General features: G+C 38.0%; 1 protein-coding gene and 1 long non-coding RNA gene across 2 annotated transcripts in view; one reads left to right on the top strand and one right to left on the bottom strand.

The window, feature by feature from the left end:
• Nucleotides 1-23,913, bottom strand: part of LOC135076712 (progestin and adipoQ receptor family member 4) — a 74,562-nt gene that overhangs the window by 10,393 nt on the left and 40,256 nt on the right. Inside the window, exons 3-4 of the mRNA XM_063971132.1 lie at nt 9,301-9,404; nt 6,772-6,909 (exon numbers count right to left, since the gene is read on the bottom strand). Coding sequence (XP_063827202.1) covers nt 6,772-6,909; nt 9,301-9,404 — 242 coding nt within the window. The remainder of the gene's footprint in view (nt 1-6,771; nt 6,910-9,300; nt 9,405-23,913) is intronic.
• LOC135076966 (uncharacterized) lies at nt 575-4,777 on the top strand. The gene is made up of 2 exons (XR_010258354.1): nt 575-2,180; nt 2,854-4,777. It is a non-coding gene; the product is annotated as an uncharacterized LOC135076966 (long non-coding RNA).

Below are 23,913 nucleotides of genomic sequence, written 5' to 3'. Positions count from 1 at the left end.
TGATGCCTATAACATAATGTTTTGATTTAAAGTGAAAAATAGGTTAAGGTGCGGCGGTACCCCTATGCCGCCTATTTAGTTTTATACACACATAAATGACCTCATATTAATCACATTTACCAAATCATGCGGTAATTATTCATAATAACCGGCGATTATTCATAATTTTCACATTTATCACTTTGACCGTAACATATACAGGGTGTTAGGTAAATGGGTATATGACACCGACACTAGCCCATGACATACTAGCATATGACACCGACACTAGGTCATATAAATGGTATGGTGAAGTCAGAAAATTGATATCTTCATTTTAATTTACATACAAATCGAGATTTTATAAAATTTATTTTGTATTAAAATTTAAAAAAATAAAATGATGATATCAAATTTCTGACTTCACCATACCATTTATATGCCCATGTTTGTTGGTAAATGAGAACGCAATCGATTAGTTTATTAAGGTTGGCTTTATTGTTTAGTTTAAACGTTTCATGTTGGCAGCACTTTTTTCTCTCTCTCGCCATCTTTCTTCCTGTAAACTTGTGAAGTCTCGAATTTCTGAGTCTCGAATATAATACGTTTGTTAATATTTCCGTGTTTCAATGGTTTTCCCCGAAATATCAACATGGTAGCAGAGCGTAGTTGATGGAAACCATTGAAAATAACATAAATAAGGAAATTCCGAACACGGCGTATTCTGATACGTTTTTTCACCGACGTACATCAATTGTTTTTTCAACGTAACGGTCTGCTCGGTGCTGAATTCACAATAATCACGAAGAAAATGTCCAATCCGGGCCACAATCCGTTTCATATAGACAGACTTGTCGGAAGAGACAATTATGCGAGTTGGAAATTCGCAGTGGAAGCATATTTTCGTCTTGAAGATTTGTGGAGTTGTGTTGAAGGAACCAATACTGATGCCAAGAGGGAAATCAAGGCGAAATCGAAGCTTATTTTACTGCTAGATCCTATCAATTACGTACATGTACAGAGTGCAACTACATGTAAAGAAGTCTGGGACAGTTTGCAGCAGGCTTTCGATGACAGTGGATTGTACAGAAAAGTCGCCTTGCTGAGAGACCTCATCACAACTACATTGGACAGTTCTCGTAATGTGGATGATTATGTGAATAAGATAATGTCGACTGCACACAAGCTCAGGAACATAAAATTCGACATTAATGATGAATGGCTTGGAACGCTGATGCTGGCTGGCTTACCTGAAGCTTATAAGCCAATGATCATGGGATTGGAGAGCTCCGGGATCACGATCAGCGCAGATTCCATCAAGACAAAACTCCTGCAGGAAGTTCAATGCTCAGATAGCACAGCATTCTTCACAAGGAAGACAGCCGTTCACAGGAATGACAGCACAGGAAAGATGTACACACAAAAAGGACCCCGTTGTTACAACTGTAACAAGCATGGACACTTTGCCAGGAACTGCCGTGCTCCGAAGAAGATTACTGAAAAGGTTGATGAAAATAAAGGCTTTGTTGCAGCATTTTCAGCATGTTCACAGACAATGAATCCGGACCTGTGGTATGTGGACTCAGGTGCCTCAATGCACATGACCAACAAACGAGAATGGATGTATGATGTCACAAGTCCACCAATACCCACCATAACTGTGGCCAGTAACACACCGCTACCTGTAGAAAGTATGGGAAAGGTCAATTTATTTATAAATGGTAATGAACAGAAGATTCAGGTAAGGGATGTCCTTTACATACCTAAACTTGCTGCAAATCTCCTTTCAGTAAGTGCCATGGTAAACAATGGCTGTAAAGTAAATTTTAGTAAAGAAGGTTGTGATATTTATGATAAAAATGATAATCTCATCTGCTCAGCCACACTAGTGAATAAATTGTATCAGTTGAACACTCACAGAGAGGTATTTTCTAACTTATGTTCAGATAATTTAAATGATGTTGTCCTATGGCACAGGCGCATGGGACACCTGAATTTTTCAGATCTCAACAAGTTACCGGAGTGCGCAGAGGGAGTAGATGCATTTCCCAACAAGAGTAAAGCTTCACTGACATGTACCACCTGCCTCGAAGGTAAACAATGCAGATTGCCTTTCAACAACATCGGTTCCAGAGCTTCACGCCCGCTGCAACTTATCCATACTGACTTGTGTGGACCGATGGAACATACATCACTGGGAGGTATGAAGTATTTCATTACCTTTATAGATGACTACACTAGAAAGGTTCATGTTTATTTTTTGACTAACAAACTGAATATATTGGAAGTTTTTAAGGATTATAAGAGTAAAGTTGAGAATGAACTTGATTCCAAAATTAAATCTGTTCGATCAGATAATGGTAAGGAGTACTGTGGCAGAGAATTTGACAGTTTTCTGAGTAAACATGGGATTGAACATCAAACAAGTGCACCATACTCACCCCAGCAGAACGGGCTAGCTGAAAGAATGAATAGGACATTAGTAGAAAGAGCTAGGTGTATGTTGTTCGATGCTCATTTGTCAAAGGAATTTTGGGCAGAAGCACTAGCAACTGCGGCCTATGTAGTCAATAGATCACCGATTAAATCACTTGATGGCAAAACCCCTATAGAAATGTGGTCAGGCAAGAAACCTAATTTATCTAATTTGAGAATTTTTGGTTCAGAAGCAATGGTTCAAGTGCCCAAAGAAAAGCGTAGAAAGTGGGATTCTAAGTCTAGAAAGTACTTATTTGTTGGCTATTGTGAATCTAGTAAGGCATACCGGCTACTTGATCCTGACACTAATAAAGTTATCAAAAGCAGAGATGTGATATTTTTAGAAAATGTTCGAAGACTTGAGAATAATGTGTACTTACCTTGCTCACCTCACAGAGATCCTGAAGTGCAGCTGAATGAAGAACCCTGCAATGAAGAACCACAAACCAGTTTAGACCAGTCAAGCGATGAATACCTGTCAGGTGACAATGATGATCCATCCTACATACCAGAGGAATCAGTTGACATTTCCTCTCCAGCACGTGAAATAAACTTACGTCCACGCAGAGCTGTCAGGTATGCAGAAAGGGATGATCATGATGTGAGTTATTTTTGTCCAGTTATTAATTTGGGTGACCCGCTTACTGTTGAAGAAGCTCTCTCGTCTCCTCATGCTGAAGAGTGGAAGAAGGCCATGAATGAGGAATACGATTCTCTAATAAAGAACGGGACTTGGTCACTGGTGGATTTGCCACCAGGCAAGAGAGCTTTACCAAGTAAATGGGTCTTCAAAACCAAGACAAATAAGAAAGGTGAGATAGTTCGTTATAAGGCAAGATTGGTAATTAAGGGGTGTGCACAAAGAAAAGGAATTGACTATGACGAGGTCTATGCTCCAGTGGTAAGATACACGTCGGTCCGCTACTTACTTGCTCTAGCTGCTAAATACGACCTAGAAATGATTCAGATGGATGCTATATGCGCATTTCTTCAGGGCGACATAGACACAGAAATGTATATGTCCCAACCAGAATGCTATGAAAGCAGTGATCAGGTATGTCACTTACATAAATCAATCTATGGGCTCAAGCAGGCTAGTCGGCAGTGGAACCTGAAACTGAATAGTGCTATACTAAAAATCGGATTGGAGAGATCAAAAATAGATCCGTGCATTTATTATTCTGTAAATGAATCTAAAATGATTTTTATTGCAGTTTGGGTGGATGATCTCATGATTTTTGCGAATGACAAGATTGTTGCCACAGATATCAAAACAAAACTGGAGGAAGAATTTTGTATGAAAGATATGGGTGAGATACAGCAGTGCATTGGCATAAATGTTAACAGATGTCGTGAGGCAGGTGAGATCATGTTGGACCAAGAGAAATATATAAACCAGGTATTGGAACGATTTGGCATGTCTGAGTGCAAACCAGTGCGCACTCCAATAGAAGTGAATATGAAATTTGATAAGAAACCTGAAAATGAAGATAGTAATTTCCCATACAGGGAAGCGGTGGGTTGTCTGATGTACTTATCACAAGTGACACGGCCTGACATTATGTATGCTGTGAACAAATTGAGTCAGTTCTGTAATGAACCAGGGATTCAACACTGGCTTGGAGTTAAAAGGGTTATGAGATACCTACAGGGGACCAAAAGCTTGAAGCTATGTTATGTCAAAGATGACTCCATGGAAATAACCGGGTATTGCGACGCAGACTGGGCTAGTGACCCACATAATAGAAGATCATGCTCTGGTTATTCTTTTATTTTTCAGAATGCTTGCATATCTTGGAACTCGTGTAAGCAGCAGACTGTGGCGCTCTCGACTGCAGAGGCTGAATATATGGCGATGGCTTCGGCGACCCAGGAGGCGTTGTGGCTTCGGCAACTGCAAGCTGAGCTCGGCCAAGGAGTGGACACTGCGTTACTAATCTATAGTGATAACCAAAGTGCAATAAGACTAGCTTCAAATGAATGTTATAAACCTAAAACTAAACACATAGATATAAAGTTGCATTTCCTGAGAGAGAATGTTGTTGATTGTAAAGTTAAATTTCTATTTGTTAATGGTAGTTACATGGTAGCTGACAATTTAACCAAGGGTGTAACGCTTGCTAAGCATTTGTATTGTATTAATGAAATGGGTTTGCGTTCTAGAGGGAGTGTTGGTAAATGAGAACGCAATCGATTAGTTTATTAAGGTTGGCTTTATTGTTTAGTTTAAACGTTTCATGTTGGCAGCACTTTTTTCTCTCTCTCGCCATCTTTCTTCCTGTAAACTTGTGAAGTCTCGAATATAATACGTTTGTTAATATTTCCGTGTTTCAATGGTTTTCCCCGAAATATCAACAATGTTAACATGGGCTAGTGTCGGCTCATATACCCATTTACCTAACACCCTGTATATAAAACTCAAAAGTGACTGACTGACTGACTGACTGACATAGTGATCTATCAACGCACAGCCCAAACCACTGGACGGATCGGGCTGAAATTTGGCATGCAGGTAGATGTTATATGACGTGTAGGCTAAGGGGGTAAAACGGGATCCACGCGTACGAAGTCGCGTCGTGTATAGAGCGCTACGAAGTGACGCGATATGGGATTCACTGGTTATATTTGATATTTGGATGGGGAATAGGGAATACCCATGTAAAGTACTCGTATACTACATTGTTCAATAATTTGTACGATTAGAATAATGTTTTTGGCATAATGTATTTCTTTACCTAAATTGTAAATACTCATTATTATACTATGCCTAAATGGAGGTTTCCTCAATGCTTTTTCACGTTTTACTTTTTACGTAAGTTGAATTAATATTAATATTACTAACATTATAACTTAGGTATTCTAATTTTTAATACTAACTCTCAGCTTGGTGATGAATTCTATAGTGATAAAAATGATTCACTAAACATAACTAATGCTATTGTAATTACTTTTCGTATTATTAACACAATTGCTTGAAAAAGTATTACGAGTGTCACCATTTATGGGCAAAAAACCCAAAAGCAATTTTATTCCTAGTGTATTTTTTCCCTAAAATTGACCAAGGCTGAGGCGAAACATCGCAACAATCTTAGAAAGGCAAATAAAAATACACACAAAATACATAACGTAGTAAAACTTCCGAATAAATATTTATTCTAAAACCGACATTGATTGAAATAACTGGTTCCGAAGTAATACTTCCGTCAGAGGGTGCCTGTTAAAATTCAGTTGAGGCTTGAGGAAATCTTGTCAAAGACAAATCTCGGCGGGGTGGGGCGGGGGAGGGGAGGAATGTCATTCCTCCGAGCGGATTTGATGCGGATAAAGTCACGGAGTTGTGAGTGCCACTAACGCTATCGATGGCAAGCTGGCCCGAGAAAGTCGCTTATTTAAAACTAGCAACGGAATATTTTTTCGAAAGTTTCATTCGTTTCTCCAAGGCATACCTAGGTAAGAATTTGATTTATTATTTCCACGGGTATTATAGAAATGACTTTCAGCGCATTTTTCAGAAAAAAATTACTGAAATGACAGTCCAATTTATTTTCTACACTTTCTAGATGAAACAAAATCAAACGTCTAGAGTCGGTGGCGTTTCAGAGAATTTTACAGTACATATCAAGAAAATGTAGAGTCGCTACTAACTATAATATGTGGATATTGGATATGATTGATTACTAATGTTGTTTTCTATTTTATTTTGGGTATTTTGTTTCTAAGCGGTTTATTGATGGCTATTCCATTATCATCAGATGCCGAGATAACAACTTTTACTTTAACATCAAAATTGAGCAAACGAATTCCAACTTTCGAATTTCCATACAAATTAGCTGATTTACGCTGACGATTATTTTTTCGATCTCTTTCCATATTAAAAGATCTAATACATAATAAATTATTTAGGATAATTTTTAGGACACAGCACTAGTGTATTTTTGCTCACAAGACAACTGAAAGTTCCAACTCCGATTTTAGCGAATGCCAAACATAACCAATCAAATGAGATGTATTTTCAGCATTTAGTTTGTACTTTCATAATTAAGAAATATTTCAGAGGCCCTATGGTTGGTCATTCTCTAATAGTCGAGGTGGCGCTTCATTGTTTGTCAATTAAGCAAGAAACCAAATTAAAATAGTTCATTTATTACCCATTTTCTTTTAGTCAGAGACTCGCAAGTCCTGTCAGTTTCTGCTTCGCCGCTGACGTAGTAGACGTGAATACCATCGGGCTCACGACCTCAGCGTAAAATGATTCATCACTGCCCTCATCCCAGACTCGTTTCAGCGCTTTCAGCCCAGTCTGCCCCTTATTACCTGTAGGAAGACGTGCAGAATGGCGTGCGGGTCGCCGCCGCCGAGGCGCGCTGCGCGTGCGCCGGCCAGCAGCAGCCGCATGCAGAACGGCGCCGCGAAGCACAGCCGCCGCTCCCAGGGAGACCACGCGCGCATCGCCTGATCAGACACAAAAGAGTTTCTTAAAATTCCTGCGTGAATGTGCTAATGTGGTACAGCACGGGACTGTTCCCACCTCTCGTTCCCACCGCTGCAACTCATGTGTAGCCAGGATCTACTGCTTGACCGCCAATAAAAACCCAACCAGTAAAGGTCAAGTTTAACCCGGGTGAAAGTTAAACTGTCATTGGACCCGCAAAGAAATTAATCAGAAGAACATAGGAGGAGTTCGAAGTTAAGGTTCGACTTCCCTCCATGACAGGTGACAAATAAAGGTTAGTAAACTTATGTGGCAGTAAATGGTTGAGTATTGAGTAAAATTCATAGCCTAAGTTGGCCTTTACGACCGTGACGCAGTTACGGGAGCTGCGCAACGCTGTGCGACGCCGCACGGACCATTTCAGGAAATAAACATCTTCATAACGCTTTCTCTGAAATTGTCCGCAAAAGTCTGCAGTAAAGTTTCGCTTATTTACAAAGTAACTGAAAACTATTTGCCGATTGCGTAATCGGGAACCCGTATAGAGTGGTTGAGTTTGGGCGAAAAATAAACCGAATTGTCCTGAGTGCAACCGCGGCGTTTGTTTGCAATCAAATAATTACATATTTGCTCTCCCCGCGTCTGGTGCTCGCCCGGGCATTCTCTCGAATGTTCTAGGGTTCCAGGACTTTCCATTATAATGGAATGAAATTGTTTATACCCAAAAAGAAAGAGAAATTTAGTTCACGTTTAAAGAATGAGCAAACTTTAAATTGTGAATGTCTTTTACCGAAACATTTAATTTAACATCTTATTTTTTGCAGAAACTGTGTAGCCGACTGTACATTAGACATGCGAAATATTATGAGGATATACATCAGGAAAAACCCAGTGCCCAAAATGTTTGTCCATATTCATATACTCGTATTACATAACAATAACTTAATCCAACTTTTTATGTTTATTCTCAGTAACTTGTCAGTTTTTATGTGGTGTACAAACCTATACAATGAAGGTATCTTTATAATCTGCAGTATTGTCAACTATGCAAAATACATAGTGAATGGTACCTACTTAGGTAGGTATTGTTTAATGTTAGTTATTCGATGAAAAGGTGCAATAGATCTCTAGTAAATATACAGGGTGTCCAGTAGTGTCAAGCCGAAGCCCAGAGGTAGAGCATCACTAGGGCTATCCAAATCACCCCCATGTATGTTCCGCGATTTTTTATGGTTTTCGAGTTATGATTGCTTTACATTTCTGTGCTTAGGCACTTTTTTGGTCACTGTGGCGCGAATAGTCAAGTTATATGCTTGATTTTTTTATTATTTTTAGATGAATACTATTAGGCTTAGCTGATTCAGAAGTATTTAAATCCATAACACGAATGTACACTAAAATCCTGTATGTTGTAAAAAAATCATAACTCGAAAACTATCAAAAGTCACGGTGATTTGGGTAGACCTAGTGATGCTCTGCCTCTGGGCTTCGGCTTGACACTACTTTTTGGGACACTCTGTATATCTATTGTTAAGTGTTCATTTCTGTGTTAATGGATTAGCCTTAGTTCAGTTTAACTACAATTTACATTATCAGTTTGAAGTGTGGTTAGTTAAAGTTATCATCGTTGTTATTTCCATAACAATAACAAGGATAATTTTATCAAAAGTATTTTAGTATCAGTTAATACGGTGTGTTTACATAGGTATTTTACATTGAGCCTATGTACGTATGTTAAAAACACGTGAATTTCATAGATAAGGTATGAATCGTATTAATTAATATTTATTATTTTCCTATCATGAACTTACAGTCGACTTAATACAATATGCTAGAAATGCTTACCTATTAAGTCTAAGGCCGAGTTGCACCACCTAAATTTGACCGTAACCTAAACGATAACCGGTGTTTTTTTGTATGGAGTTTGACAGATTTTTGACGTTTGTCAAAATTAAAGTAAGATGGTGCAACTCAGCCTAAGAATCATTGTCATACATTTTATGTTTAATATTCATTTAATGGTTTCTTGACTCATGCCTTTTTGTTTAATACCTATATGTATTTCGGAGTTTAGACTGGAACAGATAAATAAACGTAACACGAATTTCATGATTTTGAACCCTCTTTTCTCTACACTTGACTTTGATTAAATGTTGCACGCTACTGAACTATGTACTTCAAACTTTTGAAAGTAAAGAGTATACTCTATAACAGAGGCCACCCCAACTTGATTAGACATAAGATCTGCTGTTTACTAACGAAACCCTGAGCGATCTGAAATCTTAAATGAAACAGCATGGTTTAGTACACAATCATGTAGTATTTTTTGCCTTGCCACGATCGACTGGACTAATATTCGCGATCGACTGGTTGGCCACCCCTGCTCTATAACCTTGGTTATATTATGTTACCTTATAGAGCCCGACGATGCTGCCGATGGAGTAGACGGCCAGCGCGGCGTATCGCAGCGGCGCGGGCGCACAGTACACCGTCGCCGTCACCATCGGGATCGCGCCTGCAACAACCACGATTCGTTCTTACATGCATTGTAATAAGGTACATTCTTGTGTTTTTTTAAAAACCTGTTCATCATCATCTTTTCAGCCATAGGATGTCCATTGCTGAAAATAGGCCTAGTCCACAATGATTTCCATAATGACCGATTGGTAGCGGCCTGCATCCAGCGCCTTCCTGCTACCTTTATGAGGTCTTCGGTCCACCTTGTGAGTGGAAGTCCTATACGCTGCGCTTTCCGGTACGTGTACGTTAAAAAACCTGTTAACCCCTGCAATTATGCTAAACATATTCTTGTATCAGTAGTGGGTTCATCGCAATAGAGTTCAGCGCCCAACGATCCGTCACCGTATTACTAGCATTCATCTTATCTCAAAACTTCAGTCTGATATACCACCACCGTTAGGCTTTTTAGAACAGACACCTATTGTCGCTTCAATACTCGAAAACTAGATATTTTTCTAACGTAATCCGATTGCTCGACCTCAGGTGGAGCGATCAAAGGGCGGATTTAACGCGCCAATGCAGTTTCGTCGAATATTTCTGGCGCGATCACAATTTTATTATGGCACCCAGAACACATGGAAATTTGTGAAAAACATTTCAAAGGATCAGGATTGAAGAGGGTCTATTAAAATTATTAAAACCATTTTATTTATTAGACAAATCTGATGTTTTTTATTTGCCTTATTTATCGACATTACTTGAATTCTTCGTTTATCAGGTTTGACGTAAAACTCTTCTGAAAATAATAACCGTTGGAACGTGTTATGAAGGTAAAAACCCATAGAAAAAATCACGAGTACCTACCTCTAATCGGGTAATTTGTTATTCAGGGCAAAACACAGTATCTAATATGGGGAATTCTCTAAATGAGTTGTTTCGGATCCTATACGGGAACAGAGGAGGGCTCGGAGGTTGAACTGAAAATTCAATTTGTAACTAACAAGGACGTGCAGATGGGTTTAGCCCAAGTTGACGGTATGTAAGAAGCACGTTTGGTGGGCTTAATCATGTTTCTGTCGTATCGTATTTAGTGAGCCTGGATTCTCAACACACGAGTACACTGCATTGGTTTCAATCAAAGTTAAAAAACAAAGTATTAACCGTGATTTTGTCATCGTACCTACCACATTCAAAAATAATTATATCTTAAAGTTAAATTATGTGAAAATTCGGCATTTAGGCAGTAGGTATTAAAAATAAAATGCAGCAATAAACCTTTATAATAATAACTAGCGGCCGCCCGCGACTTTGTACGCGGAGTGGAGTTTCGTAAAATCCTTTCTTAGCGGATGCCTACTACTGATGCTTACTACTACTACCTGCATGCCAAATTTCAGCCCGATTCGTATAGTGGTTTGGGCTGTGCGTTGATAGATCACTATGTCAGTCAGTCAGTCAGTCAGTCAGTCAGTCACCTTTGAGTTATACATATTTAGATAATTACTGCCAGATTTAGGTAAGTAGTAAGTTACATTTTTAGGTAAGTAGGTATTTTCAGAACACTAATGGTGGTTAAATCTCATTAGTTACGTTCCTCTCGTACAATAGGAATAGGATACTAATGACTTACTTTCCCACTTCCCGAACTATCCGCATCAATCATCAATTTGTATAATAAATCTTCTCCGTCAATCTCAGGGCGGGTTCGGCATCGGCACCTAATGGAAAGGGCTAAATGTACAGAACAGTACATCAGACTATAAGTTTTTGTTGCAAAATCACCCGTATTAGAACTACATAAGATGCCACAGTATTTAGTTTAATGTGCTGTTGTCTCTACCTAGCATTTTTTTTCAGTTACAGCAGAGTTAAAGTTTAAATATAGAAGAATAAAAGTTTACGAGGGATCCTGTATGACTTGTTTGTTTTATTGGTTTTATGTCTTTTCTTTTTAATGGTTTAGATTTCCCCTGGAACCTAAGGTTAAACTGTTTGCTATATCTATCTTAGTTCTTTTTTATAAATTCACAAAACGAATTTTAATTTACTCGTATTCAAAAGCTTATTCTATACTCGTCCATAAGCAGATACACCTTCTTATATTTGCTTATTAGTAGGGAATTTAGTGCAAGAACCCCTCCACTTTGGTATAGAAGGCTCATTTTTGCACCAGTTGTTCTTTGGGTGCTCCTGAGTAGATTTCCGTCGGTAGACATCGGGAGCCCCCCCTGTGGTAGCAGGGGGAGGGGGGGCAAGTTTCCTTCTGCCGCGCTTCACTTTAAGGCCCATATCTTCAAAACTATGGGTATTAGGGCAAGTGTGGTGTCATTTTCGGATAATTAAAGGATGGCGAATTCATTTCTAGAACAAACTTTTTGCCTTTTCATACAAAAAAATAGAAATATTGAGTAAAATTCACAAAAACCAAAAAGTATTTTTTTAAAAAAACGTCGTTTACTTTTAAACCACTGGAGATAATCTAATAAAAAAAATATATCCTGAAAGCTACATTTATCAGGATTATAAATATATACCATTGTATGGTACTTTTTTTTTTAAAAGAAGGTGAAAAAAATTTTTTCTTCAGGACACAGCGGGCGAATTTTAATGCGCGTCGGAAAAAAATATTTATTTTATCCATGAATTCATACTATTTGGTTCATAAGCAAGTAAAGATTATTATTTTAGAATTTATTTAGAGTTCCTGGCACATCATGCTACCATGATTTGTATTTTTTCTTCAATTAATTTTGAACTCTATGTGTAAGACATAAGGTTGAAAATAGTTTAAATACATTGTATTATTGAAAATATCATAAGAAGAAAGCACTAAATAAAGAACTTGAATTTGTCTAAACGTCTAATGATTATTATTATTATTATTTTAATTAACATTTTTATTTCTACATACTATTGTACCAGTGATAACGGAAAGGTAAGTGTGAGGAAAGAGAGGATTGATATTATCATAGTACCATGACTATCATAGTAGCTGTGACCATTATAGTTGTTTTTTCAGACAGCACCAGCTTCTGCACTACTTCTTTCCAGGCAAGCTTCGGCAGCTACGGGCAATTGGTCCATGTAGGCTCCATGTTGCTATCGATTCTGGTCCACCCCCAACCAGTCGGGTAAAGGGAAGACTGAGTCGGTTGCTTTGCAACTGACCCTATACGCGAACCCCTTGAACCAACTAAATTTTAAATATGTAATTTGAAAAAATCATAAGGACTTAATTACTGCCCTTGACATACTGATACAAAACTGCCTAGTGGTTGGTGGGCACTTACAGCACTCGTTAATAGTCAAGCATGTAGTAATAAACACAGTGAACGTTTAAGGAGGTTTGCTACAGTATTTCAAGCTGAATTCTACGCTATAATTATGTGTGCACTAAAAACAGGGGTGTAAGAAACGCAATATTTACATCCTTAGCCACAGCCAGGCAGCACTCAAACAAAGCCATCGCCTCAGTAAAGGTTGAGTCTAGAATTAGGTATTCTAGATGCAATCTTAAAGATGAACAAACTCTGAAGGCATGACAAAGTGTCCCTAATGTGGGATACCTGGACATACACGGATCGAATGCAATGAGAGAGCCGACAGTCAAGCGAGACAAGGGTCAGAGACGATACCTATTGGGTCAGAACTGATAGTACCTTTATCTAAAAGCTTAGGTACCTCATGGCCATAATATGGCCATATCCAAGAATAACAGGGCTGAATGGGAAAGCTCCAACGATATAAGCCTCTCCAAATCATTCCTAAAGGGAAATACAGGGTCATGAAGAAAACTTTTCAAAGGTATGCCCAAGAAATTACAGGTACGCAAACTGGGCATTATGGAACGAATCACATGTCCCACACAATGGGCCTAACAACAGAAGCTCTCGAGCATGTGGAATACAATGTGGAGTCCATGAAACAATACTGTAAGGATGGATCTGCTTGGGTCAGCATATCCGGCATCAGAAGACTATTAGGTGGCTTTCACTCAGACGCTTAATTCACTTAACTAATGGATAGGATTTTTTTGGATGATAGGGAATAAATAAAAAAGGGAGAATAAAGATCCTAATGGGTTGCTGTGAACTACGCTTAGGTGTGACCCTACATAAAATAACCCAGACAGCTTTGTATCAGCATTGGCTACTGGCAGTATATCAAGGGGTTCGCTTATAGGATCAGTTGCAAGCAACCGACTCAGTCTTCCCTTTATCCGACTGGTTGGGTGTGGACCGGAGTCGATAGCAACATGGAGCCTACATGGACCGATTTGCCCGTAGCTGCCGAAGCTTGCCTGGAAATGGTGAGATGTAAGTGCAAGAAGTAGTGCAGAAGCTGGTGCTGTCTGAAAAAACAACTATAATGGTCACAGCCGTAGCCTTTGTGTTAAAAATAATCTCCCGTACTATGATAATATCAATCCTCACTTTTCTCACACTTACCTTTCCGTTATCACTGGTACAATAGTATGTAGAAATAAAAATGTTAATTAAAATAATAATAATAATCATTAGACGTTTAGACAAATTCAAGTTCTTTATTTAGTGCTTTCTTCTTATGATATTTTCAATAATACAATGTATTTAAACTATTTTCAACCTTATGTCTTACACATAGAGTTCAAAATTAATTGAAGAAAAAATACAAATCATGGTAGCATGATGTGCCAGGAACTCTAAATAAATTCTAAAATAATAATCTTTACTTGCTTATGAACCAAATAGTATGAATTCATGGATAAAATAAATATATTTTTTCCGACGCGCATTAAAATTCGCCCGCTGTGTCCTGAAGAAAAAATTTTTTTCACCTACTTTTTTAAAAAAAAGTACCATACAATGGTATATATTTATAATCCTGATAAATGTAGCTTTCAGGACATATTTTTTTTATTAGATTATCTCCAGTGGTTTAAAAGTAAACGACGTTTTTTTAAAAAAATACTTTTTGGTTTTTGTGAATTTTACTCAATATTTCTATTTTTTTGTATGAAAAGGCAAAAAGTTTGTTCTAGAAATGAATTCGCCATCCTTTAATTATCCGAAAATGACACCACACTTGCCCTAATACCCATAGTTTTGAAGATATGGGCCTTAAAGTGAAGCGCGGCAGAAGGAAACTTGCCCCCCCTCCCCCTGCTACCACAGGGGGGGCTCCCGATGTCTACCGACGGAAATCTACTCAGGAGCACCCAAAGAACAACTGGTGCAAAAATGTGCCTTCTATACCAAAGTGGAGGGGTCTCCATACAAATCATTGCACTAAATTCCCTACTATATTTCGCGGAGGATCAGCAAAAAATGGATGAGCAATCCTAAAAAAACAATGACAGCCCAAATCTCCCACATACATCTCGTGCCCGCACATGGCAGCTTATTCTCAGACATAGGTACATAATCATATATCTTATGCTCTATGTATAAATCTTTCACATTGCTCTCAAGACGGGAAGATATCGTCCTGAAATATGTATGGGAAAGGCTTGAGTGATGAAGTTTGGCCGTCAATTTTCTGTACACTTGTCTACAGGGTGGAAACGTTAAGTGATCTCACTCGATTATTTCTAAACTATACAAGATATCGAAAAATTGATTACTGATTCTGAAAGTGCTTTAGAAGCTCTTTCAAACGGTAGCAATAATAGGTTACAAAATAAACTGGATCTATCCGAAAATTCAATGTATCCAGCTTCCATACATTTAGTAAAACCACATAATATTAAAAACTATACAAGATATTCAAATACTGGTTACTGATCCTGAAAGTGCTTCACGAGCTCTATCCAAAGGTACCAATAAAATGTTACAAAATAAACAGGATCCATTCAAAAAGTCAATGTTTCCTGCTTCCATACATTTAGTACAGCCACAGTCATGGCACTCATGTCTTGTTAATATTATAGCAAGTAAAGCCTAAAACCAATGTTTTCCAAGAATAATTTTAAAAAAGAATGCAATTTACGAGTTAATTTTAAGTGTTTATTATTTAATAAAAAAAAATACTTTTGTTATTGTTTGGCTGGCATACATTTAGTATGGAGGCCGAAAACATGAAATTTTCGGATAGATCCAGTTAATTCTGTAACCTAATATTGGTACCGTTGGATAGAGCTTGTGAAGTACTTTCAGGATTAGTAAACAGTTTTTCGATATCTTGTTTAGTTTAGAAATAATCGAATGAGATCACTTATCGTTTCCACCCTGTATATCAGTGTATTTTCTGCAAGCTGCAGTTCTTATTAAACAAAATAATCTTTCTATTTTTAAAGTTTGTATGTTTTTTATATTTTTCCTGTATGCTAGACTTCACTCTGAACCAACACATTTTTGGTTCGTCCTTTTTTACACCCTGTATTGTTGATATCATGTAGTAAGTATTCTGAGGCGAGAATTATTCTAAAAGCAAGATAGATAAATAGATAAACATTGTTAGACTCAGAGACTTATTTTTGAAATCTATCTAAGTATAAACGATACTTAGAAGATTTCAAAAATACGTTGACGTAACTGTGATTTGGTGCAATGGGCATCAACTTTCAACGCCTTAAAACTTTCGGTGTTACGTATTGCAGATCTAATCACTAACTCCCACAGTATTGTGAACTTGGTAGCGATATCAGATAAGCCGCGCCAGGCAATATTCAGGTCATTAACGATATTAGCCGGAGCAGCGTGGACGTGCTGATACGTATCTTAAATATCTGAATTCGACATTAAAATCGAATTAAACGGGTTACCCGGCTGATTGGAATCTTGCCCTGTTGCATAAAACATGAACCAATTCAATCAGGCGGCTGTTTACTCCGCCGTATCAATTGGAACAAACAATCTTGCTGCGGCATCTCTCGCTGAAAAATATAAGAATTTTTATTAATTTTCTAGTCGCAGTACTAGACTAGTAGTAATATAATATCTTTGTGCTTTTCAAGCGGACGCAAACATTCTTCGGAATGCAATATCATAAAACATCACAAGAGAATATCTTGTATTAATTCAGCTACATTTATCTACGTTGGACAACGAGGATGGTCAGTCTCCAACCCTTTATATCCCTATCCTTATCTCTGGCAATATGAATGAGTTTTATATCCCTAAATCCTTAACCCAGATAATATGAAGAGCTGAATCTTTGCACTTAATCAGCAATAAACGTTGAAGTACCTCCATCTGTATATTAGTTGTAATAATAAAGGCGGTCAACTCCACTCTCACCGATGCCATTTAGTCAACTTTATCTTTGTATGAGCGAAGCGGAGCGCGAGTTACGGACGGATGTCGAATGCAGGCGCGTCGTTCGAAACATTGATGTACGAGTTAAAGTTAGTATGGAGTTGTTGGCAACAAGCTCGATAAGCTACACATTATTTTCACAAATATGATTTTAGAGTTTATGTCTCTGTAATCTAAAACGAAATGACTAAAAACAAAATTGTCATTGAAAAAGTCTAATCTATTCCAGAAGATATGGCTTTCCCTGTAAAAAATGTAGCTTATTTTTGTGAATAGTCAGAGGTAAAAAGTGAAACGTGGTGAAGGATTAAGCCCGACTTGTACTCTTGATTAAAAAGTACTGTGTAAAAAGTTACTGAAGTATATGATTCCGAATTGCGCTCAAATCCCAGCTCGTTACAGTGGCTTGGTCAAGCGGAGCGGAGCGCGTCGGTTGCAGGCGCCCGCACACACGATATATCGGGCAACGGGTAATTAGCCAAGGCCTGGAGTGGAACATTCCATATTATTTTTATATAAAAAGTGACTTTTATAATTCGCAGCGTTGAACGCTAAAACATAATAATTTTAATTGATTGCTATACAGAATGCAGACTTTATTCATTAGATCGTTTTTCTACAGTGTTTTGCGAATCACATACTCGCACCTAATATGTTTTACGCTTTATTGTCATTTTAACTAAGATTGAGGCTAAAAGTAACACAGTGATATCATAATTATAAGACCAAAAGTAAATCTGTGCCATAGCTTCAATATAATGAAATAGATTGTAGAGCTATTGGACTTGAGCTTCTGACAAGATTGAGGAAATGAAAAGCTGTAACAGTAATCCCACCAAAAACATTCTGTAAAAAACTAGCCAAGTCTCGATGGAGCTGCTTGTTTATCTCTAAAAAGTAATGAAATCTAGACAAAGTCGTGCCAAGTCTATGGTTCCTTCCTGCGATTTCTTTATTATTATAGTTAATGTTGTGTGACTTGGCCGTTGAAGTGTACAAAACCAGGTGCTCTATGACACCATTGCACCAATCTGTCGCCAGAACCGCTATCCATTGATGATGGAAAATTGCCACTTGGAAAACGTTGATTCAATAACCAGTCAATTGTAGGCTTAATAAAGCTGCGTATTTCAATAATACTTATGTATGATTATCTTAATAAAGATTGTTCAACGGCCAAGTCACACAACATTAACTATAATAATAAAGAAATCGCAGGAAGGAACCATAGACTTGGCACGACTTTGTCTAGATTTCATTACTTTTTAGAGATAAACAAGCAGCTCCATCGAGACTTGGCTAGTTTTTTACAGAATGTTTTTGGTGGGATTTCACTCCTTTTTGTAGAATGTGGCATAATTATTTAACGTCGTCGTCTTTAAATATTATCGACATTTTTTTACGATATTAAACAGTTAAACACAAATAAACTCAACGACCTTTAAAATGGACAATGAATCAGAATGGTTTTAATATCATAACCTTAACCTTAGCGAACCTTACGATATAATAAACGAAATAAACGAAATGTAAATAAATTACACAACATTCAACTTAATCGACGGGGGGGTCTAGAAAGGAAAAAAAATCTGGACACCGCGGTGCAGAAAATCGACGCTCAAAGTGCTAGCGCCATCTAGCGGTGAGCGGTACAGGCGAACACCACGATGCCGGTGTGGCGCTAGTAGTATTGATTATGAATTATGGTGTTACTCCAGATCTTCGATTTTCCTAGTTTTTATAGTTTTCCCTTAATGTGGCCATTAAACCCTAACTCTGTACCAAATTTCAGCTCTCTGAGTTTATGGGAAGTACTAGTTCTATTTTGATGATCATCAGTGAGTGAGTGTCATAAATGCGAAACTTTGCTTTCGCTTAACTTCGAAACTAAATGACCTACAGACTTGAAATTTTGGATTTTAAGTCTGTGATTATAGCTTACTAGATAACGAAAATTTCAGCGTTCTGGTCTTATCCAGAGGTTCTCAAATAGGGGCCTGAAAATGCGGCGAAATGGTTCCAGTAAAGGATGGTACGGCAGTGTTTGCTTCGCGCTCGACTTGGGCGGGGGCACTGCCGTGCCCCCAGATATTGTAGAGCTATTGGACTTGAGCTTCTGACAAGATTGAGGAAATGAAAAGCTGTAACAGTAATAAAGCGACAGCTACAATGTTTCGATTGCGCATTCAATGTTACAGAGAAGGAATTTTCTAGACTTTTAAATGAGGCCACTGTTTGTGAAACAAAGCAAATTCCACAGAACCTATTTTTCCCAGTCCGCGACAGCTGCGAGCAGCTGCCTAGTTTGTACCCGCTTGTGTTTAATGCTGCGGCATAGACAAGGCTCCTAATTATAGAGAAACGGCTACATTCACTTCCAAAGCTTTTATTGTCCACATTAGGGTCAAACTAAGTTTTTATGGCAAAACGTGGCAACATTAGCGCGGATAAGCTAATGTATAGAAGCGAGATTTTGGCAACAGAAACTGAATCGTTCGTTTCAGCCAAATGACGACCACAGCTGGACAATGGACAAGGCGCCGCCCGCATCCAGGCACCTTCCGCGATCTTTACCAGATCGGAAGACGTAGTGTGGGCACCCCCCTCTAGGTGGATTGACGATCTAGAACAGAAATTGAGCTTACGGGGGGAACTCTACAGTAGGCCATGTAAACTTAAATGATCCGGGCTAATGGCGGCAATGGGCTTTCTGATGATCTCTCAGACATGACTTTGTTATTCACCAATCATTAAAACTTCACCAACTGAAATAAAATTCTTTCCATTGTCAATACTGAAAGTTTGCTCCATAAATTCAACGCAAGACTGTCTTGGAATAGCAAGTAGACGTCGATCGAAAGATGTTCAATTCAAGTCAACTACCTTTCATTGTTGAGAATGAACATTACAATATGAAACGTAACATAAAACTAGTACTAATCTTAGTTAAATTTATCTACTAATAAATTAAAACAATTTTCAGGATTGCTTTTGAGTTTATACTTTTTGACTGTTGCTTTTATTGCGACTAGTGATCAAAATGTCTCGTATAATAGGCAATCTCTCTAAAGCTAACTTTGAGGCGACGACAAAGTGCTGTTTCAACAATACATAATGCAAATTCGTTGCTCAAGCAAAATTACGACAACCCTCTTTGCTAAAAATACAATAAAACGAACCGAGCAGAGCGGCAGTAAAACACGAATAAAAATTGCAAAAGGTTCTCATCAATGTTTCAGGAGACGCAGGATCGATTGTGCGTATTCGTGCGCGAAGGTACCCATCAAAATGGAAGATGGAATCAGAAATTGTGCTGAGATCTTTAGCGGATCATAAACTGCTCTGACACCAGCCTTACATTAACTTTTTATTTACTAAAGAAATGTCAGTAAGTGATAAAATTGTTGAAGTGCTCATCAAAGTTTCAGTGTGTCGCGTTGGAAGTGTTCCCAATAGTCCCATTATTGAGCAGTCACTGTGATTGTGACCGTGTCGGACGCCGGCCGTGATAAAAAGATCCCCATTCCAGATTACCTACATAATTTAATACTTTAAAACAAAGTAAGGTTTCCTTTTGTATTTTCATTAAGAGTAACGTCAGTGCTTCGCAAGGGTTATTTTTTAAAAGAAGCTGTTTTAGGTTTTATGCCGTAGAGACTCATTCTACTAAAAACTGAAAAACAATTACACTGACCTTTCTCTACCTAACAAAGGGATGATATTGCGTTGTAAGCACTCAATGGGCACTTGAAACTGTAATTATCAACAACTTGGCTGAAACACAGACCCAAGGACAGGTACTATTGTACCTAGGTTCAGAATTAATTATTATGCTCTTGCACGAAGGTAGGATATGGGTACAGTCAGCGTCAAATAGTTTGTGACACTCAAAGTAGCCAAAAAGTTCGCAACACGTCTTTGTTTCAATTGGAATAAGGTTGTGCTGACAACTTTTGGGTCACTTTGGGTGTCTCGAACTATTTGACTCTGACTGTACGTATATAATTTATTCAGGTAACTATTTGAAAGCTTGTACATTCTGGAGAACGGCATATAATATGTGCATTAGCTAAACTTATTACTAATGCATTGATAAAAAAACATTCGAGAAAATGGCGGCCGTTAAAAGTTGCTAACGTCTCATCAAAGTTTCATATGTTTTGGGCAGTCCCCGAATAGCCTGGGCCAGTTCGTATAGATGAGAAGGGCATCCCACAGGGTCGCCAACTTGGAGGTTATATGTATAGAAGAAGGGGTTGCATGTCATGACATTTATCGATTTTAAAATAAACTGTGTAAGGTACTATTGTATACGACTGAAAATATTTAAAATATTTTGCTTTTTCCCGCCTGAATTTCGTTCTGTCAATTATCCCGAAAAATATTCAACTGAATACAAAACCCATTTCTACCACTTACATTCATCATATTTTCATAATTTCTAGTACATAAATTTTTGTCATAAATATGTCTCTATTCATATCGTAACAACGCAAACAATGCACAAATGACACATTTAATTATCTGCATGCATAGCTTGGAAAAACCCATACGCATACAGAGATTTATTAAGCTGTCTATAACTGTATATTATTAGGTAATTCATTAATATAATAATTGCGCAAAATTTCGTTTCATGCCTCTATATTCAGCAGTATACTTAATTATGTCATAGTAGGTAAATAGGTATCTAATTATATTATAACTAGCTTTCCGCCCGCGGCTTCGCCCGCGTGGAATTTTGTCTGTCACAGAAAAACTTTTACGCGCGCGTCCCTGTTTCAAAAACCAGGATAAAAACTATCCTATATCCTTTCCCGGGACTCAAACTATCTCTATGCCAAATTTTATCAAAATCAGTTCAGTATTTTAGGCGTGAAAGAGAGACAGACAGACAGATCAGAGTTACTTTCGCATTTATAATATTGGTATATTTTTAATATGTAGTTAAGTAGGTTCGTATTAGGTTGTAGCGAGGAGTAAACCTTATTAAACTGATAATACTGTGCTGGTGGTGGTATACCTACGGTATAGATAGGGCATCGATAATAAAAGAATAGATAACAGAAAACTTGGTGAGACTTGACTCATTTGCCAGTGTGTTGAAAATCTTCGTGCTACTTGTGTGGGGAATGTGGAGATTGAATTTTACTTTCGTTCCCTTATCCTCAATTCAGGTACGAGTATGAGTTATTATCTATACTTCTAAAGTAACTCTGTCCGACTGTTTGTCTTGCTTTCACGCCTAAACCACTGAACCGATTTTTATTAAATTTGGCATAGAGATAGTTTGAGTCCCGAGAAAGGACATAGGATAGTTTTTATCCCGGTTTTTGAAACAGGGACGCGCGCGATAAAGTTTTTCTGTGACAGACAAAACTCCACGCGGGCGAAGCCGCGGGCGGAAAGCTAGTAACATTATAACTTTGGAAAGAAGGTTGATAATATCTGATGAAATATCGTTGGTGATAAGCATGTTAATCGCTTCCCATAACCCCTTTTCCCATTAAAGACTTTACTCATAAACCTGCACCATAATGGTTTCTGTTTGTATTTCCAAATTAGTTTTCGGAAAACTGTTTTCCGTTCGATTCTTTCCGGAGCCGCCCGGCCTTGAAGTCCCAGACTGCCGCTCCCAGCGCATTGTGCGCTGATCGCCTCAATATTGATCACTGATTATCACGAGCATTCCCTGATAATGCCAGTGTGGTAGATTCGGTGATTTATTACCGCGTAAGTAAATTGGGTTCATGAAGAAATAGCACAAAATTGCTCTTTCCAAACGGTGTTTGCGGTGGGAGCTAAATAGGGTTTGGTATTATAAATATAGCTGCTTGTGATCATGGCTTTAGCAATACAGTCGAAACTTATTTTATTTATGTTTTGTACTTTATTTATTTTATTTTATTATTCGTTGGTTACTAATTTAAGGCTTTGGCATCATCTGAACAGTTGCTTTACTAATTGTAAAGATTATTCAGAGCTACGATAAGCTCGTTTTAATGCAGCTAACAGCATTCTAAGTTCATTGAAAGCTAAAACAATAGGGTTACATAAGCTGGCTGATTGTGCAGTGTACCAAAATGCAGATTTTGAAGCTTGGTTTATTGATCTAACAAACTTTGCAGTTGAATGTCATGGCCCTAGAGTTTTAAAAGCGGAGAGGTCAAGAATATTTTTAGAAGAACTATCAACTAACGAAAATGCCTCTGAGTATAAGTAAAATGAAATGAGTTTCTGTTCCGTTGTTCACTTTGTTTGAACTTGCGAGATTGATTTCACCAATAACTGCTGGCTAACAAAAAAATCTTTCATTTTTACGATCCCTTTGTCAAGTTCTATTCATAGCCTTACCTACACTGTCGAAGCTAAAAGAAGGTGTTCAAATTGTAGCCATTTACAAACGCACGCCAAGGGCCCTTCGCTAGAGGGGGAACAGTAAGAAATCACAAGTGAGTGGTTCGATGGGCCTCCAATAAAGCGCGATGACCTCTCGAAGACCACTTGCCGCGCCCGCTGTCTCTTAATTCCGCATCCATTAAATCAAGAACAACCCAAAGATGTTATTTTACAACAGAAAGCCTGAATAAAGTCTCGCAAATGTATTTGAATAGGTGGAACTGGGTCACGCGGGGCAGTGCGCTGTTTTCTGCAGGTATAGTATGGTGCAAACACTTGTTAAGTTTTCACTCTTAAGGCGAGGCAATAAGACTGAAAGCTATAAGTGTAACCATAGTTTGCCTTGAGTATATCGCCTTATGTAGAGTCAGATTAATATCCAAATGGGCGCGTTTGCTGCCACAAACATTCTTTGAACTTTGCGACTTATTATTACGACATAACATCAGTGTAATATCCTATACATATAATTATCGTAGCAAAATAAGGCGCAGTCGAATAAATATGTATAGTATCGATATGATTTCGTTAAAAGAAAGTTAAAAAATTGTTAAAGTGACAAACACAAAGACGGACTGAAATACGTATTAATAGTTTCACGGAAAAACACTAGCATCTTATGATGACGGGAATACTTGTAATAAGTAAACGCATGGTGCTTTATAAATGGATAAATCGTGTAAATCGTGCAAATGGATTAGAATGGTCGTATTTTTAGCCTTACCATAAAAAAAATACAATAAAATCATACACAAGTGAGACGGGCAAATAATATTTCGGGACGGTAAGGGTAAGGTTCCATGTTTGATGTTTCCAAAAATAAACACGTGGCGTAATCATAAACAAGCGCGCCATAACCGTAAGGCCGTGATTACACGCCTGCGCCGCGAGATAGCGCCGGTGGAGGTAGCGTTTAAATTGGCGTCATTT

This window comes from Ostrinia nubilalis, chromosome 12 (genome assembly GCF_963855985.1).
Source record: "Ostrinia nubilalis chromosome 12, ilOstNubi1.1, whole genome shotgun sequence".
In the NCBI taxonomy this organism is placed as follows: Eukaryota; Metazoa; Arthropoda; class Insecta; order Lepidoptera; family Crambidae; genus Ostrinia; species Ostrinia nubilalis.
This window is presented reverse-complemented; position numbering and strand designations above follow the sequence as displayed.